We start from the raw sequence: 20,039 nt of genomic DNA, 5'->3' as shown, positions 1-20,039 counted from the left end.
CATGCAAAACTGACTGTTCATCTTTAAAGGGGCTTAGGTAACGACTACAATGATGTGAAAACTTATCACGGTAAAATTGCTGATTGAATTTTAAAAGGTCCACCATCTAAAGCGTAGACTTCATTTCGTAATCTGTATTTGTATGTAACGTTTTTAAGCGGAATTGATGATCCCAGTTTTTGGAACTGTCTCGGTTGTTGGGATTGAATTGGAGGAAATAAACTGAGTATTGTCGTTCATATTTGTCTGTAGGTTACAGTGGTTCTCCTATTTTATTTCCTAATGCTCATGTGAATAGTTAGAATTGTTCTTGGAGTTTTTATAAATTCGATTAAATATAACTGAATGCTCACGATGTACTTTCAATAAAAACATATATACCGGCATAATACGCATGAAAATACCCCCAAATAAAATATATATGCTTATACATATTGTCAATGTACTCATGAAGCGTGCGTTCGTTTATGATTGTTCCACAATCCAAATTTTAATGACACACACTGCTTTGAGGTGGTAAATTAATATTTTCTGATTGTTTAACTTTATCCATACCTAAAGCTAAGTTAGATGATACAATGGACTTAAAAGATAAGTATTAATAGTCTTACAATTTCGACGGCAATCTCATGGAAAGTGTGACATGATTTATTGAATATATAAGTAATGCTTGAACTTTTCAACAAAGTATAATAGAGGAAAAAAAAAAGGGTGTGCTCTCATCGAGTTCCTTTATACCCTCCATTTTCAGAGAATTGACTGCCTCTGTGAGAAATCAATTACACTCAAAGATACATAGTACTTGACACATAATACCTTAGAAACAATTATATATACCTCTATTGTCAGTGTTTATACCCAGTACGCATAGTTATGTAACTACATACACTATCAACATGTCGTTGTTTATTTGTTGTGTACCTATATTATGATATCAAATACTCCGAAAATACGTACTTATACCTTAGTAACCTCTACTCAAAAAATCGATCACATTGAGTATCATATACTCACTTGTAAACGGTAATTGATGATTAATTCAACATGATAGAATTCTTGCAACTTCCAGGAAAGTATGAAATGACAAACACCACACATTTACAAAAATAAAAATGGGGAATATTATCATATATACACAATAAATGTTATAAAGAACTTGTTTAAAATATTTTTCATTATTAAGCTACATTCGTGTTGCTATGAAATTAATAAATAGTTGATGCAATCTAAATTCACATTGACGAAGTAACGCAAGACAAATGTAGTATTTACTTGAAACAACAAGTTGTAATCTACTATTAAATTTTAGTTTGTGACGTGGCCCCTCCGTCAAAGTATCGAATGAAATCAACCACATTTATGGATATCTGCTACTACACGGATAATATCTAAACAACCACCATTCATACCTTGAATGTTGGTGTTTATATATAGAGCACATACTTACATACCTGCATAAAATATCGACATACCTTGGCGCAAATCTTACGTACTTATAATATTGGTGTCATATGCTTAAGTAATGAGTATATATACCCTGATAACTTGTGTTTGGGAAACTGACCATTTTCAGTTTGAAGTATTCGTTTACTATAGGTAACCAATGATGAATTCATCATGATAGTATTTTCGCGACACCCTGAATTGTTTGAAAAGGTAAAAAAACACATATTTAGTATATATGGCTAAACAAGTTAGTTAAATTGTATGATATATGTATAATCATAGTTTCAACCTCCATTTGTAGATGGTTAAACAATTCATAAATGACTAAGTTGAGTTATGTTGATTATTAGATTACATGATTGCTACCACAAATTAAAAATATTTGGACATATTACATAGTAATTCACATCATAGCACACACAACAATATTCGGTCATGAGCATACTTGCATGAGGCATGACTCGGCTAATTTATTTATGTATAGATGCACCTACACAATTTAAATGTAACAAGTGATTGTCTTTCCTTTGTCATCACATCTTTGGGTGGATAATCTATTGGCATGGGTTATTCATTCTTCAATTTGAGATCCAATCTATTGGCATATAAGGTCATCTACGTAGCTCAAAAACTATATATCGTGTATTGATTGAAAATTACGATAATAATGTAAAAAACAATGAAATTTATATATGTCAAAACTTGTATGATTCTATATACTCTTGTTCATTGTTCATATACTTCCATTTAAATTTTATATATGTATGTCATAATTGTACATTCCTCTATTTGCTCGATAGTAACCACCTTAATATATCAATATACTTACAAATAATAGTTAAATGACCACAAAAAACAAACGTGAACTCCAACACATACAAACATATTTCATAGAGAAGCACAGTAGACCATAATAACATTGGAATTGTTGAAAACAATTCCTGGAAAGGCATCCACTGATTTTGGCAGATGAATTTCAACAACCCTCAAGTCGACCTAATGCAATACCATCAGATATTGCCAAGCATGCCGGGAAAATAAGATCCAACTTCACACGAATATTGTTCAGAAAGTCCTTACCTGCAACAAAGGTGAGAGTGCTATATAGTTATAATTTATAAAGAAAATCAATATGAACAATTACAATCACAGTTGAAACAAAATTTTAATTCAATAGTTTTCGAAACAAATTAATGCCAGTGAAGAATTATCTATGACTGAAATCTCTCATGCAAATTCACCAAAAGTTTATCTAATTTTCTTCTAACATCATCAATTTGGGAACTTTAAACCAATTCAATCGATGTAAAAATTATGAAGATGACCACTCTAAGCTTAGACAGTTATAAAAAATTAACAGGGCAACAAGTCGCATGTACTGGTTGTTTGCTATTCTTGCCAAATATTAATAGCCATATGTATAAATCTATCCAACTCATAATCGAATTAACTTAAGACTAACTTATATTGGCATAGATAAAAGCATCAAATTCTATATACATCAAACAAATCGAACAAGCCGCAAATCAATGACACAATCTACTAAGGAATTTCATCAAATAAGGTTTGTAGCTACATGTTAATGTATTCCATTAGAACTTATATTTTTTAAAAAGAAAATTTCAAGAAACTAACAGTTAAACTATCAATTTTCCCCCCTCTTCCTTACAAGAAAAAACCAAAACTCCATGTTAAATACATAATACAAATCATTCCTTGTCAAAAAATTTAAAAAAAAAAAAAAGAATGAGAATACAAAAATACATAAGTAGCGGAAGTGTATCCAAAAACCTAAACTAAATATAATTGCATTGAAACTGAAATAAAACAAATAGAACAAAAGACAAACACAATATAAATTTGAGAAATAGGAAACCAAGAAACAAAAATAATAAATAAATAGAAAAATACTTCCTTTACGATTGCATATATTTTAATTGATGATATCGAAGACAACCGATGACGAAGATTGTCCAGCCCAACGGTTTACCGCGGTACTCTGCGCATCTTCAGGCGGACAATTTTAGGCTCCATCAACGCTGGATTGTTCGTCTCCGACAGCTTGTTGTCGTCTCTTCGACATTTAACAGATCGACAATGCGTTGTCTTCAGGATTGGTGGGTTCATTTAAATATTTTTCCTAGGCTAGATTAGATTGCTATGATAACCACCGGGATTCCTTTCAATACATTTTATGATTGAAGTGATATTGTGGCTATGAGAAAACCAGTGATTTTGGGGTTGAAGTGGATTTCGCGCGAAGCAAATCACAGAAGAAATGACAAATATGTAAATGAAAGAGATGAGGATATAAAAGACTTTTCACACAATCAAGAATAATAATAGAAAAAATAAAGAATGGGGAGTAATTTGCAATTGAAATGTAAAAATAAGGGTTGCAGTGTGATAAATTTATAATAGGGACTGAATCACAAGTTATTTTAGTGCAAAGGGATTTAAATCCAATTATCACTAAATATAAATATATATATATCTTTATACAAATTAGGCATAAATTTTACTCCTGCCCAATATAATTTGTTCATATTTTCTATTTTCGTTCATCTCATATAATTTTTAGAAATATAATTATATACTTTAATCACATTTTAAGTTCTAAATTTTATAAATTTTTTAATCTTAATTAAACTATTTACTTATATTAATCTTAATATATAATTATTTTTATTAAATAATAATTATTTCTACTAATACATTTCTTAATTAGGTAAATTATCGTATCTACGGTAACACACCCAAAATATATGAGACGAAGGGAGTAATAAATATAGTATTATAACCAGGGTGGACATACTTCGGTTATTTGCAAATATTCAGGTATTTGATATCTAAATCGAATCAAACAAATATTCAAACCGCGAATTGTATTCGAATCGAAAATATTTACAAATAACTCGAACTAAACCAAAATTAAGAAAAAATATATTTAAAAATAATTAAAATTCTAATTAAATAAAAAATATTTGCAGATATTTTAAATATTCAAACCGAAATAGAACAAAATATAATTATTAATATAAATTTTAAAATATAATAATATAAATATATTCGGTTCAGTTAAACGAATCGAAAAAGATATCAAAAATTGAAATTGAACCGAACAAATATCAAATATGCAGTATTTGTATTCAAATCGAATTTGCTCTGTTAATAAAAACAAGTGTTTTGGTTATAGGAATTAGATTTTATAATTGAATTTTAAATAGTAAAAATTTTAAATTTGAATAATTATATTATATAATATTAATAAATGTTGATATAATATTTTAAATTTATATTATTTTTCTAATATAATATAAAAGAAATAAGTGTTTAAATTAATATTTTTTTGAAAAAAAAATGAATAATACAATTTGGACAAAATTCTCCAGCCAAACACACTATTTATTTACTTATTACTTTCTTACTTTTACTTTAGTTATTATTATTATTATTATTATTTAAACAATTCAACACTGATCCCCTCTAATAATAATAATAATAATAATATATTATTAATGTTACAAGATTATTTTTTATCTTCCATTAATACATACCATGCTATTAATTTATTATATAATTAATACTCCCTCCATTCTCAAACAATAGTCTTGGTTGTGTTGGACACAACATTCAAAGAATATTGATATTATATTGATAGTGGATAAAAAATACATGTAAAAGACATAAAGTAAGTGTATTAGTGTAAAATGTAGTGACAATTGTGTACTAATAATGAAAAAGTAAAGATAGCTATATAGTGATATAGTTATTTATGAAAATAAAATTATTGTTTTGAGACACACAAAAATAGTAAACAAGACTATTGTATTAAAATAGAAAAAATATACTTTTAAATAAAATTAATAATTTTATACAATAATCCTAAGTCGAGGCTTAAAGGATAGTACAGTAGTTTAGTGCTTCGCCGTTAGACTACACATTCATTCATAAATTATTTTATTATATGATTATACAATTGACTAAAATAATATATATAGTATAATTCTATCGTACAAAATAAACGCACTCTAAATATAGTTATATATCATCAATTTTTAATCATCAGCACCCGATTAATATTAAATAATTTATTTTTTAAAAATTTATTAATAAGTACTACAATAAGGTTTGATTCCTAAATTTCCATTGTATTTTCTTGAACTAATTTTTTAACCAAAAAAAATAAAATAAAACAGCCCAGCCCAATTTCAAATGGGCACATGCCCGGGCCGGGCCTTTCCGGTGTCGAATAAAAATCCCAAATTATCATCTCTAATTTTTACATATTGTATTTTAATAATATTAAAAATTAGTATTCCCCCGTCCCAATAGAGTTGTCTTTTTTTTTTTTTTCGTCAATCCAAAACAATTGTCCCGTTTCATTATTTAGTAATCGCGGTCTCCATTTTATAACAAAATTATTCTTACTTTTTCAAATTATCCCTAATTATTAATTTATTGTATTTTAGATTACCTTCTACTTTATACCCACTTTCAGTTAAATATAATTATTTTTTAATTCTCTTGTCCACTCCCGATAAGACATTTTTCGGATTAGGAAGTTTTCGTGCAAGTCAATTCATATAAATTTCTCAAAGAAAATAATATTTTTTTTCTTAGAAAATTATATTCAAATTACTTCACAAGTCATTTGGTTAAAAGAACATATTATTTGTGATCTGAATTTAGAAATAATACTAATAAGGATAATATCTGACAACAACAAACACATACAAATAGATTCTACTCTTTCTGCTATCTTTCTAATATTAAAATATTTTTAATTTTTATATAAACTACAAAAATATAATTATATATATATATATAATTAATTTATACATAAAATACAAAGATAGAAATATCAATATTATCTTACATATTTTTACTATCAATAATATACTATTTTATTATTTTTTAATTTACTATAAAATTCATACTTTGATGAAACAATAAGAGTAATTCAAAACTGTCCTAATTTATACTCCCTCCGTCCACAAATTAATGTCCTATTTTTTTATTTGAGACGTCCAACAATTATTGTCCTATTTTCTTTTTTAAATACAAATTTTATATTTTTACCCTTCATTCATTTATTGCTTTTCACCTTTACCATAGAATTAAGGACAAATTTGTCAATTCATAATAAAAAGACAATCACTTAAAAGACCGTGCAAATATATTTTAGGACAATAGAAATCGGACGGGAATTATAATAAATAAATAAAAGTAGTTATTTTTTGTGTGCTTCTAATAATCTACAGTAGTCTGTATTGTGTTAACTTCATTGAGAAGCTGTATTTGTTGTGCTCTTAGAATTTTCTCTTCCACCTGCAAATATTCATAATCACTCCAATAAGCACATAAAAAGCCCAATAGTTTACTATTCAATAAATTTATATTCCAAAATATACTTTTTTAAAAAAATCAAAATCATTCTTTGGACACGACATTGGTTAATAAGGCGAGGCCCAAAAGTTTTTTTTTTTTTTTTTTAATATTCTTAAGGAAAAAAAAAATAGTTATTCCGATTCAATTCAAAATATTTTTTTTATTATTATTTTTTTTTTTATCATATTCAAAAGTATTCATTTTTTATAATCACTCACTGATGTTAAAATTCCCTTTAACTTTTATGTAACTTATAAACATAATATTACACATATAATTAATTTATACATAAAGTACAATGATAAGAATACCAAAATTATTTTACACAATTCTACTAACTAATAAAGTTTATTATTTCTTAAACTACTATAAAACTCTAAGTGACCATTTTTGGATTGAAACGAAGGAAATATCGAGTTTATTTCTTTTCTATAATTTTTTACTATTTAATATCTATATTTTTTAATAAAAATATATTTTTTATTTAAATTTAAATTATATTTAAATTTAGTATTTTTTTAAAATAAAATAATGCATTTTTAGTAAAATTCAAATTACTATATAATAGGATTTTTTTGAAAAAAAAAAAAAAGACTTACTCTATTTGTCCTCCAAATTTATTTTGATTTTATTTTATTTTTTGTTATTATCTAAATTTATTTTCGTTTCTTTTTTAATAAAAAAATACAACTTTTTTCTACTTTTTATTTACTAAAAAAAATTATATTTTTATCTACTTTTTTTAAAATACGTATCTGATCAAATCAACATATTTTTTTTACGAATAAGGGAGTATTATATATCGATATGATTTTAGTCAATTAGGGCATGACCGACTATATATGAGAATATAAATACTCATTACCTCAAAATTACATGTATCGATTTATTTTTGTATAAATTTAATGAATTTTAATATTATATATTGGATAGTGTATATGCTTTCATAAGTATAATTGATATATACACAATTGAAAGTTAAATGCACCGCAAGTTTTTGAAATCACAAATAGATTTATATGCTTTTTTTTTTTTTTCCTTCTTTTTTGTAATTACATGTAAATAAAAAAAAATTACAAAAAAATTTATAAACCCAAAATTAAAAATAATTGCAAAAAATTTGAGGAAGTAATATATTTTTACTATTACTTACCGCCATTGAAGCAACGAGAGTAACACATTTTTGTAATTGTTGAAACATTTGTTTCTGTTGGTTTAGGACAATAGATAGCTCCGTTATCAGAAAACACTCTTTCTCAACCTAATATTTCCCAAAATCATACAAAGTCAATATACAAATTTAGCAATCAAATATCACAAAATTACTACAAGAGAATATTGCATTTTCGATCACATATATATATATATATATTATCGATGATATTGATTCAACGTGTATAATAAAAATATACAACATAGTATATTTTTATATAGTACTATGGTTGTAATAAAACATATATTTTGTCATAATAAATCATACATAAAAATGTATGTATTATATATTGTATTATATATTTATTATCTGTATTGATTGGGTTAAAATTAAATCCGTCTTCATATATATATATATATATCTATATATAGCTTTATTTGTTTGTAGGTTACTGTTTAAAAATAATAATAATAAATATCTTTAAAGACATAACATAAAATATATATTTTTAATTATTAAATTAGTTTCAAATGTAAAATATTATGGTATGTTTCTTTAGCCTAATTTTTTTAAATTTTTCTATTTGAACTCAAAACATCTCATCAAACATTATTTTCATATCAAACTCAAATCAATTTTTTTTCAAACTCAAGAAACACACCCTAAAATCAATATCCATGTATATAATATACTAAATAATTGTTTTAATTTAAAATTAATATTCAAAACAAATTTAAGCTCAAATTCCAATGACTCTTTTCAAAAAAAAAAAAAAAAATTGTTCAACCAACACATTTTTAATAAAAATATATTGTATAATTTATTTTAATAAAATAACAAATCAAAATTTTATTTAAATAAAAATTCAAACTCAATATTTTATATTAAATCAATTGAAATTACAACTAAACAGAGCCAAATATATGAAATTTGAAGCGTAATTCAATATGATTTTGATTTCAACCGAAAATTATAGTTGTTCGGTTAATATAAGTTTTAATAAACAATATACTCCTTTCGTCCCACAATAAGGTAGCGTTTGCTTTTTGTACGTAGATTTTTAAATATTAGTATTATATTAGATTGTAATAAAAAAAATAAAAATACCTCTATTAGTATGATGTAATATAAAAATAATAATATTTGTATAATATATTGTAAAATAAAAAGGTATTTATTATGTAAAATAGATAATATAATTACTAAATTAGAAAAATCATAACCTTTCAATTGCACGAGATAGTATTATTTTTATATAAAAATATTATTTAAATAAAAATTAAAATTAAGGCGTAAGAACCCACAAGGTAGTTAACTTTTTACCTGCCAATTCATGTTCTGTACCATTTCCGTGATGCTGCCCATCACTTCCGTAGCCGTCGATATTGCACCATCGACGGCTGTCGTGTCCCCCTGAACAATAAGCCAATTTCAAAATTAAAATAAATAAATAAAATTATACTAATATATATATATATATATTCCTATATAATATTTACAGTTATATTTATACTACATTTTTCACCTCTGCATTTTGGACGAGAGGGAGGCAGACGGAAATGGCGGAGAGTTTCCGGACGACTCTCCCGACGGCTTCCGTATTTTTCTTCTCAATTCTCGACCACTCCTCCAGCAATCTGAGTTCCGATTTGGTAATCTCGTACAATTTCAATTCGTGCTTGTTGTTTCGGATTCGTAATCTCTTCTCCACCATCGAGTTTCTCATCACGGATAGTTTTGCCCATGCGTTCCACAGCCTTTTCTGCAGTTCAATTGGCGAAAGCAACAGTCAGTGAGATTCGGTTAAAGTGTAATTGACTGATGAAATTGTGGTGTTAATTGGTGGAGATTTGAGACCTGAGCTAATTTTCTAACTGCCGCCATGGACGCTTCCGCTCGAGCGTTCGCGAATCGCCACTGCAATAGCCTGTTGTACGCTACGCGGTACCGGTGGTACTCCTCCTCCAGCGCTGGTGAGACTTTCTTCTGCCTAAAGTACTTGAGAACTCCACCAACACCTCTGCCTCCGCCGCTACTGCTCTTCGCTTCCTGTTTCGTTGAATTTTCAGATCTTATCGCAGATTTAGGCGTCGGCGCCGGAGATGACCATGGCGACTGCCGGCCGGGGGACAGCGCCCATGCTGAAGGCGAAGTGGTACCCGATCTCGTTCGTCTCGGAATCTCCGTGTGACTCCTGCTGCGCGGCAAAAGCCTAACGAAACCGCCGGCTTCGTCGACCGATTCCTGCTTCTTCGCAGACTTGACCTGAATTTTTTCAGTTCTGTAATTCACCACAGGCGCCGCCGCTGCTCTTCCGCTTTTTCTATGGAGCAACCGCGTCGAGTCTCCGCCACCGTTCCCTCCGCCTTGCTGCTGCCGGCGACACGGTGAGCTTTCCATATCTTCAATTAAAATTGATACTGCCAAATTAATTTTTAAGAACTAATTTAAGCATTCACACAAACTCATGTGTATATATATATATATACGTGTGTAAGTATATATAGATGAGGAAATTCTAGCAGCTGAAATGAAAAGTAATTAGGAGGAAGAAAGTCGAGAGCACGTTTCATTTTCACGATGGACTCAGGGCTGCGGCGATGAATATGGTCGTCACGAATAGGTTAGTATTTTTTAATGCTATTAATTAATGATAGCTATTAATTTCTTAATTGTTTTACGAATATGATAGCTTTTTTTTTTTTTCTTTTTTTTTTTTAACGAATATGTGAATTATATAATAGCATCCTATCTGTCTCACATAATTTATCATTTTTTTAAAAAAATATAATTATATATTTTAATCGCATTTTAAAATTCATAATTTATAAATTTTTATTTTAATTAAATTATTTAGTCATTTTAATCTTAATTCTTAATTATTTTTATTATATCATAATATTTTTACTAATATATTTTTTAATTATTTACTAATTACATAGTACATAAACCTCTATTTTCAGCTAAAGTGGACAAATCGATTGAAACTGAAAGAATATATGAGAAATTTTCATCAAGCTCGAAATTTGAAGTTATTTTTCTCATCAAATTTTAGTTGTTACCGTGTTTTTACTTAATTTGCTCTCATGGTCTTACTCAATAGTAATTAAATATAATTAAAGTAGAATTATGTCTAAGTTTACTAATAATGATGTTGTACTTTTTAGGTCTCTTTGTATTTGCAATCCTAATAACCATAATGGGGTTTTTTCATTGTTTTGTTTTGTTTTTTATTTTTTATTTTTTTTACTTTTTGTTTTCGTAATAATAAAATTTTGAATTAAAATAAAACTTTAAAAGAATAACAATAAGTATTGGATTTAATCCTTTAAATCAAAATAATGTGTAACAATGTCACACTAATGTCACACTCATTATCTCAAGTCAAAGTTGACAAATGCTTTATTCTGCTTGGAGGTCGCTTTTAATCTTTGCTCAAACATAATTTACTCAATAGTGGTTCAAATGATGTATAAAATCTTCATAATTGTTTATAACTACGCATATTCGTTTTTGGAATTATTTGTCTAAAAATAAGGCTCCTTATGGATACATTTTGGTTGGAAACATATATATATATATATATATATATATTTATAAATATTACCTTTACATATACTCTATTTATTATTCATGCATATGTTTACTGTTTCTTTTTTTGTCTTAAAAAAAAAAAATGTTTATACTTTTAGTTAAAAAAAAAATAAATAAAAAAAAAAAAAATCAATTTTGATCTCATTCAATATCATAATTATCAATTTTGGTTCAATTAAAAAAAAATAATCAATTTTGATCCCACTCAAAAGAAAATTTATCAATTTTAGTCCCAAGATGGTTGACTAGGACTGAACACGGTCGTGTTGGCTTGAACACGGCGGTGTTGGATGACTCAGAAGGTGACTGGGCGTCCCAGGTAGCCAACACGGTCGTGTTGAAATCCCTGCACTTCTAAACACGGCCGTGTTGCTATCCGTATTTTGAACACAACCATGTTCTTGTCCATGTTTTCAACACAGCCATGTTCTAGGCTATGTTCATGTCCATGTTCTCAACACAACCATATTTTAGATCATGTTCACAACCATGTTTTCAATATAATCATATTGTAGGTCATATTTATTATTATTTTCACTTTTTTGTTAAAATTATTTGATATATATTTATAATTCAACAAAAATATTTTTTACAATTATTTTATAATATAAAAAATAATCAATTTTTAATATTTTAAAAATATATAAAAATAATAATATATTATTATATATTTTTAATAATACTCTCTCCGTCCCACTTACCATATCCACATTGTCGTTTCTGTCCCGCATCCCATGTCACTTTTTTTTAAAAAAAATAATTACACACTATTTTTTAATTTATTTATTTTTTAATTTTAATTAAACTATTGAGTTATCTTAATTTTAATTTATAAATATTTATATTATATGATAATTATTTTCACTAATACATTCTTAATTATCTACTAATTATACTTATCCTAAATTCTCGTGTCTACAGTGTCCATATTGCCGTTTCTGTCTGTCCCGCATTCCATGTCACTTTCCTTGATTATTTTTTATATTATAAAATAATTGTAAAAAATATTTTTGTTGAATTATAAATATATATACCAAATAATTTTAACCAAAAAGTGAAAATAATAATAAATATGACATACAATATGATTATATTGAAAACATGGTCGTGAACATGGCTTAGGACATGACTGTGTTGAGAATATGGGCAAGAACATGACCGTGTTCAGAAACGGGTAGGAACACGGGCAGCAACACGGCCGTGTTTAGATGTGCAGGGATTTCAACGCGGCCGTGTTGGCTGCTTGGGACGCCCAGTCACTTTCTGCGTCATCCAACACAGCCGTGTTGGCTGCCTGAGACGCTCAGTCACCTTCTTAGTCATCCAACAGGGCCGCGTTGGCTGCCTGGGACGCCCAATCACCTTCTGAGTCATCCAACACGGTCGTGTTCAAGCCAACACGGCCGTATTTAATCTCAGTCAACTATTTTGAGACTAAAATTGATAAATTTTCTTTTAAGTGGGACCAAAATTGATAATTTTTTTTAATGAGACCAAAATTGATAATTATGATATTGAATGAGACCGAAAATAATTTTTGCTCTAAAAAAAATATATATTTACATGTTAAGTATGCACCGAGTAAATTTTAGCGAATTGTAACAACCAACCGTGTCAGTAAGATGACTCATTAGATAAGTCTTCTATGACAGGTCAAATTAAAAAGTGTTAGGATTTTTGAATCTATGGCCTCCCACACTATTAGGTCATTTCTTACGGTCGTGTACCCAAATGTTTGAAGGTATAATTTGTTGACGAATGTAGTATTAGATTTTATCATATGATTGAGAAACAACGAGAAAGTGCCTATTAGTGTTTTATTTTTTAGTATCGTTAAATTGTAGTATAGTATACATTATAGATTAAAAATAAAAATAAATAAATAAATAAATATCTAACTCAAATAAAAATTTACCAACTTTAAATAGCATTTTAACATCTTTAGAATCTACAAGAACACATAAGAGAACTCTAAGAGTTTAAGACAAACTACTAAACCAATCTTGGCATCATCGACTGCTTTGAACTCTTCAATATGACATGTAGAATCTGAATAGATAGGCTTCACCAGCCAGAATGTTCTAAAAATGGCAGCTTACAAAGAACCTATTACTATTAGCTTTCTTTTAGTTTGATCATGTCAAATTTTGTAATTAAACACAAGCAAATTTAAGGTAAATCTTGCTCTAAAACAAGATCGAAACACACAAACATCACATTTGTTGAATGCGCTGAATGACCGTCTCACATAAAAGTTTAAACTGTTAAAAAAGCGCATCATTAACTTATTTTATCCGCAGACGAGACTCTCCAACGACATTGGCATGTCTTTATGGAGCAACTTAACAGCAAAGGCCAACATAAAACAACTTACTTTAGCTTCTTCTTCATTGTTGTCTTCACGATCCAATCACCAACACAATTAAGATCATTCTCTTTTGAAAGAAGATCAACTTAAAAACCATCAAATATCGAATCAATGTTCTTAAACATTTGGGGGGGAAAAAAATACACATTCAAGACAATAGTGAGAAAATGCTACTCAGTACTCATGCCCAAAACAATATCCGGAAAATGCCATTAAATTCGACTATATCCCTCATCATATAAATGACCGCAATATTTGCAAAAATGGGAATAGCAAAATACTGCAACCATGACATAACTCAAACAAGATAAAACTGTAGAGTAGATGCAGACAAACATCAGGATTTACCGAATATGTGTGTATATATATGTGGGTAAAAATTTTTTAGTCTCGTATCTAACTCTTTTTATCATTTTAGGACTTTAAATAGATTTTATTTGAAAAGAGTCTCACAAATAAAAATTTTTCGCTTAAATGGTCCCCCGATTCCGAACTTGCCACGCTGGTCCACCGTTGCTGACGTGACGCTGACGCTGACGCGGCTGACATGGCATCACCACGTCAGTGATACATCGGAGGACTATATTACCAAAAAGTTTTTAGTTGTTAGACTATTTTCATTTTCAGATAAGGTCTATTTGAAATTCTAAAATGATAAAGGGATAAGATATCAGATTAAAAAAAGAATAGTTTATCAAGATATTTCGTAAAATAAAAATAAAAATAATTTTCCACGTGTTGTTGAAGTGATATCTAAGTGGCAATGACATAGGTGTTTCTTATTCTTCTTCTGCACAAACAAATTACAAACACTTTATATCATGCAATTGCAGAGTCTTCAAGCCCTATCGTTATCTCCATTCACCAATTTTCACCGGATTATAGCCCCGTCGACTCTGTCTGCAGCAGCCCGCCGCATCCATATATAGCAGCTAGGAACATCAATCGAAGCCGCTTGTCTTACCTCTTCGTGGTCTTCTTCTTCAATTCCGACATATGCAAACTCTCGTGTTGGCGCCAATTGAACTGGATTTGCATTGATGAGATTGAATGGCTTTCTACATTATATATATATGATTTGGGACAAATCAAATCAAACTTATGGAGAGAAAGCCAAGGGTTTAGAGCATCTTCAACCATGCTCCATATCCGGGGTTTCAATACCATTTTTGCCGCCGAGCTGCTTCAATCCAGCGCCATTCCCAGCACCAAATTTAGAGTTTTGGTGTTGCACTGTGACAAACGCTAGTTTTTTTTTAAAATTTTTTTATTTTTTAAAATTTAAATTATAAAAATAAAAAATTGTTTAAAATAATAGGAAAAATTGAATATTTGAAAAATAAAAAGTAAAAAATAGAGTTATGTGGAGTAAAATTAAGATAAATGAAGATGATGGGTCGGAGATGGCCTTAGGTGCCAAGGCCACGGATGAACTCCGATAACTGTCCTGCCCAGTGACCAGTGCAACTGCACAATATATATAGATATTATATAGGAAAAATTGTAAATAATGATCTCAAATTACAATTATTATATTTGGACAATATATGAACTCCGAATATGATTTTTGTTATTCGGTATCGAAAAACGCACGTGACATTCATGTGCACTATCGTGGCATTGCCGACGCAGACATGGACGTCGTCGGTGTTGTGTTGTCTTGTGAGTAGATGTTGGGATGATGTGAATTTTTAAATTATTTAGAAATAAAATTAAAAAATATACTCCCTCCATCTCATAATTAGATATTCGTTTGCTAAAAATATTACTATTATATTGAGATTTAGTAAGAATAAAATAAAAATTACTAAAATAACCTTATTAACATTGTGTGATATAAATGTAATGACATTTGTGTAATGTATTGTAAGTTATAAGAGTATTTATAATGTTAGTAGATACTACAGTTATTATAAAAAAAAGAAATGAATACTTTGTTATACGAGGGACTAAAATAAAAAATAGATACCTTGTTTGTTATAGGACGGAGAGAGTATATGTATTTTTAAAATCCAATTTGCCCAATTGAATCACATTGCAACTAACCAAATTCAAAATAAAACACTCCGATCCGACCAAATTGAATTTAAAATTTAATTTTTTAAAAATAATTTGAAATTTCACATCACATTTTCGGTGTCTACGCAGACGACAATACAATGCCGGCGGCAACACCACATAATAGTCATGTGTGTTTTTCCGTTTCCCTACATATAGTGTCCTAAAATACGAAAGTGAAAAAAGTATTCGAAAATGATAATTAAACCTATATAGTGATTATTTTTTTTTGCAATTTTTCCTATATATATATATATATGTGAAGTCGCATTTGTGATTTCTTATTAAGTAACACGCTTTTAACAAGCAACGCATTTGTTCGCTTCTAAATGTCTCTCAAATATAAAATATTAATTCAAAATGGGCTGTAGTGTGTATAGTTAGTGAAAATCGAACCATCTGTGGTGTCTCCAAACAATGTTGTAACCAAAATTTATAATAATGTCCAAAAGATCATTCATTCAGTACCATTTTTTTGCCACATTATTGGCTTTGTCTATAAAGGCAGCATCTCGAGGTTAGGTCGGTTCGGCTCCGACGCATTCGTCGAATGTGGTAATGCCGGGCCGGGGCTATCGTTGCCGCTGGCATTCATTGTTTGGACCGGAGGAGGATTGACTATCGCCGTCGGGACAAATGTGGTGTCGTCCGCAAGTCGTTCTGTCAGCTCCCGGTGCTCTTGGCACAACGCGCACCAGTGCAGGCAGCAATGCACCATGCAAGGGTCGCACGGCGAGTTCTGCAACAAGCAACACAGGGGTATCGTGTACGGTTAGTTACAATCACAGGTGGAAATAAATATATCAAATTATTGAAATACGGCGCATATCATACAAAAAGAAATAATACCAAAATTTTGGTACGTCATCAAAAATATTGGTATCATATGAGACTACCGAATTTTTTCGGTACGATATCGGTATATAATTTGATATTTTTAGTACTCCCTCTATCCCATTGAAAGGTTGTCATTTTCTATTTTCGTCCGTTTCAAAATAAGGTTACCATTTTCTAATTTAGTAATTGTACTACCTACGTAACATAATAAATACCCTTCCAACTTACACTATATTACACAAATGTCATTACTTTTATATTACACAATACTAATAGAGGTATTTTCGTCTTTTTCACTACAACCCATTATAATACTAATATTAAAAAATTTACATGCAAAAAATAAACGACAACCTTGCACCGGGACAGAGAAAGTATATTGGTATATACCGATAAATTAGTGTATTGATACCAAAATTATTATTTTTAAGTTTTTTCATAAAATTTTAAAATTATTTTGAATTTTGGTATGAAATGATATATACCAATATTGTACGAGTAATTTAGTATACCGAATTATTGGTATGGTACAATGTATATATATGTCATACCTAATTTTCGATACAATATCAATATTTTTTTAACATAGTGAAGAATTCAATACGGTTATATAATATGATTAAGCATTTTCAATATACCGTACCGAATCATGCATAGTTGTAATTTATAAACAATGAATAAGCTGAGAGTATGTGGATTGAAAAACCTTGAGATGATATTTCTTCTGCAACGTCTGGCGGACGAAGCCGGTGTAGATGCCGCACATCCACCAACTGAAGAACAAGCCCTCGCAGATGAGGCAAGTAGTTCCCGGGTCGATCATTCCGTTCAGGGCTGCCGTTGCGACGGCTAAGGCAAGGCCGCCTTCGACGAAGATGGCGTGACATACGCATGGGTGAGTCCATGGAGTGTCGTCTCTCACTCGTTCGACATTGCGACCAAACAATACGCACGGGCAAAATAGACCTGTCTTGCCTGTTGCAGATTAGAACGTAAGTAAAGAACTCCTTGACTATTCAAATTTACGAACTTACGAGCTCAAACAATGCGTAGAAACAAAAACATATCTAGTCAAGAAAATATTTTTCCTTCAAGACGACTAAGGATATTGGACTTGTTAAAGGTGCAATTCCTATGCTGACTGTAATTAGTCGAAACCACGTTGATAACAAATAAGATATAAACCGATAGCATAAAGTATATATTAACATAATACAATTATAATACATAACAACAATCCATATAGCAATACTAGAATTTAGAATTGATATAAAGATATAACATATGTTAATACAACACATATATAAAATAAACATGCTAAGAATCTATAGGGCACATAATGTACTCCTTTTATTCTCTAAGTTTGTGCTCACTTTCTTTTTGTTTGTCGTAAAATAATATTTTCGTTTTATTTGTTAGTAAAGAATTATACCACATTTTTTTTATTATAAAAAGTAAAAAATAACCAAAAGTACACACATTAAAATCCGTGCCCCAAAGTTTGAGCATATATCTAGGGGACTTAAGAAGTATTAATTCACATCATCTATTGTCTACATCCTGTCTAATGAGCACCCTAACCATTCTCATTATTCATACAAACACGGGAAAACAATAATAATTAATTCCGAATGCACACAATCATCCATTTCAGTTTGGAACTGCAAAAAAAAAAAAACTATGATCATTTTCCATTGATGAGATCAGGACTTACAGCTTTCTGTATCTTTAGCACACTCGAAAATCCCGGTACTCCAAGGCTCATCTGCCGGAGCTTGATAGCTTTCCGGCAAAGGCTGTCCACATTCATGGCATTTCTGGACATGTAACTGCAAGGGAGCCACAAGAAAGCACAATCTAAACTTCTGCCACATACTAAGCATGTCGCACAAAAAGATTCCGATCGAATACAAGGACAGATGCTTCTCATTAGCCTATGAAACAAAATTCAATTCAAACTATTCACTGTCCCGAGACCTGCTAAAGTTCATTCTTGCTCCTATTGTCTACAATTTAATCGATCATTCCCTGCACATGCCCCTCCCATATGTATTTCAAGAGGTATTACAATCCACTTTTGTTCGGTAACGTCTAAAAGCATAATGAATTTCAAATTAAGGTGTTACTCTCTTAAGGAGTTTCTAGGCAATATGAAAACAAGAAACATAATGCTTACGTTCATTCATTTTCATTTTTTTCGCGCTATGCCATGTCAATATATAATTGCATCCAAAACCACTTTTGTTTGGTTTTGATTTCAAATCAAAACAAATGTTGTTAAGTTCATAAGCATTTCTAATCAAAATACTACCTAAATCAAAACTCAAATAAAAAAATCAAACTCAAACCAAATCCAAACAAACATGACTTCATTCAAATCGAAAACAAACTAAACCAAGAACACTCAAAAATCCAAAACAACCCTAAACAATTCAAGACACATATCAATACACACATAATTTCCCAGAATCATTTAACTACCACACACCAGAATGCAATTTCGCAGGCAAAACAAGTGCACAGAGTGATATCAAATTATAATTCGATCAAAAAACACATGTAATTTATAAATTAGGATCAGATTTAGTAAAGAAAACCTACATTTACAACTATGAAATTCGCCAGTGCAATTCACACTCACACAGTACCTGAGGAACATCAATCGGCTGATTAAGTTCGCCGGGATTAATTTCCTCCATCGGAGCTTGTTCTTTCGTCAATTTAACGTACCTCGACGGGTTACTCGTTTCCTCCGCCATTTTCCAAAGATCTGAAAAAAAAAAATGTCAATCCAAATTCATCCATCGATCTGTTCAACAATAATTAAAGAGATCAACAAATCACCAAATAATCCAAACGCTTTGAGTAAATCACACTCACCACAAACTTTCCTCTCCAATCTCAGGCGATGATCGTCGGAGAATCAAACCAATTTCGAGAAATTACCGAACAATGCAGAACTCCACAAAAAAAAAAAAAAAAAATCCGTCACCAGCCACCACCAACAGCTCAGCAATCAAAATCAAGTGAAGGCGACGAGAAAAGAATCCATCGAATTGCCGTGAAATCGCAATTGCAGGTTTGTTTGGGAGGTCGAGATTATGGAAATGGAATTCCCTTCTGGTCAGAAAACAGTCCACCGTGTGTGTTCTAAGGAAGCGCCGACGGCTGTAGGTCGGTTAGAGAGGCAGT

General features: G+C 29.8%; 2 protein-coding genes and 1 long non-coding RNA gene across 4 annotated transcripts; 1 reads left to right on the top strand and 2 right to left on the bottom strand.

Annotated features, from left to right (window-relative positions):
* Positions 1 to 6,620: 6,620 nt before the first annotated feature.
* LOC127256402 (QWRF motif-containing protein 7) lies at positions 6,621 to 10,570 on the bottom strand. The gene is made up of 6 exons (XM_051282407.1): positions 10,557 to 10,570; positions 9,848 to 10,410; positions 9,516 to 9,752; positions 9,314 to 9,403; positions 7,991 to 8,098; positions 6,621 to 6,777 (listed from the first exon to the last, which is right to left on the bottom strand). The coding sequence occupies exons 1-6, from the start codon at positions 10,561 to 10,563 to the stop codon at positions 6,697 to 6,699; spliced, it is 1,086 nt and encodes a 361-aa protein (XP_051138364.1). The 5' UTR covers positions 10,564 to 10,570; the 3' UTR covers positions 6,621 to 6,696.
* LOC127256403 (uncharacterized) lies at positions 9,535 to 10,780 on the top strand. Of its 2 annotated transcripts, none has more exons than XR_007839846.1 (4): positions 9,535 to 9,642; positions 9,747 to 9,963; positions 10,072 to 10,377; positions 10,498 to 10,780. It is a non-coding gene; the product is annotated as an uncharacterized LOC127256403 (long non-coding RNA). The 2 variants fall into 2 exon arrangements; XR_007839847.1 differs by having other exon boundaries at positions 10,489 to 10,780.
* Positions 10,781 to 16,360: 5,580 nt separating this feature from the next.
* On the bottom strand, positions 16,361 to 19,993 carry LOC127256078 (cell number regulator 6-like). The gene is made up of 5 exons (XM_051281909.1): positions 19,728 to 19,993; positions 19,496 to 19,617; positions 18,562 to 18,676; positions 17,554 to 17,822; positions 16,361 to 16,749 (listed from the first exon to the last, which is right to left on the bottom strand). Exons 2-5 carry the CDS (start codon positions 19,604 to 19,606, stop codon positions 16,507 to 16,509), a joined length of 738 nt encoding a protein of 245 aa, XP_051137866.1. The 5' UTR covers positions 19,607 to 19,617; positions 19,728 to 19,993; the 3' UTR covers positions 16,361 to 16,506.
* Positions 19,994 to 20,039: the final 46 nt, after the last annotated feature.

This window comes from Andrographis paniculata, unplaced genomic scaffold, assembly GCF_009805555.1.
Source record: "Andrographis paniculata isolate CXL003 unplaced genomic scaffold, ASM980555v1 Contig55END, whole genome shotgun sequence".
NCBI lineage: Eukaryota > Viridiplantae > Streptophyta > Magnoliopsida > Lamiales > Acanthaceae > Andrographis > Andrographis paniculata.
Note: the sequence above shows the minus strand (reverse complement) of the source record. Positions and strands in the feature narration are given on the sequence as shown.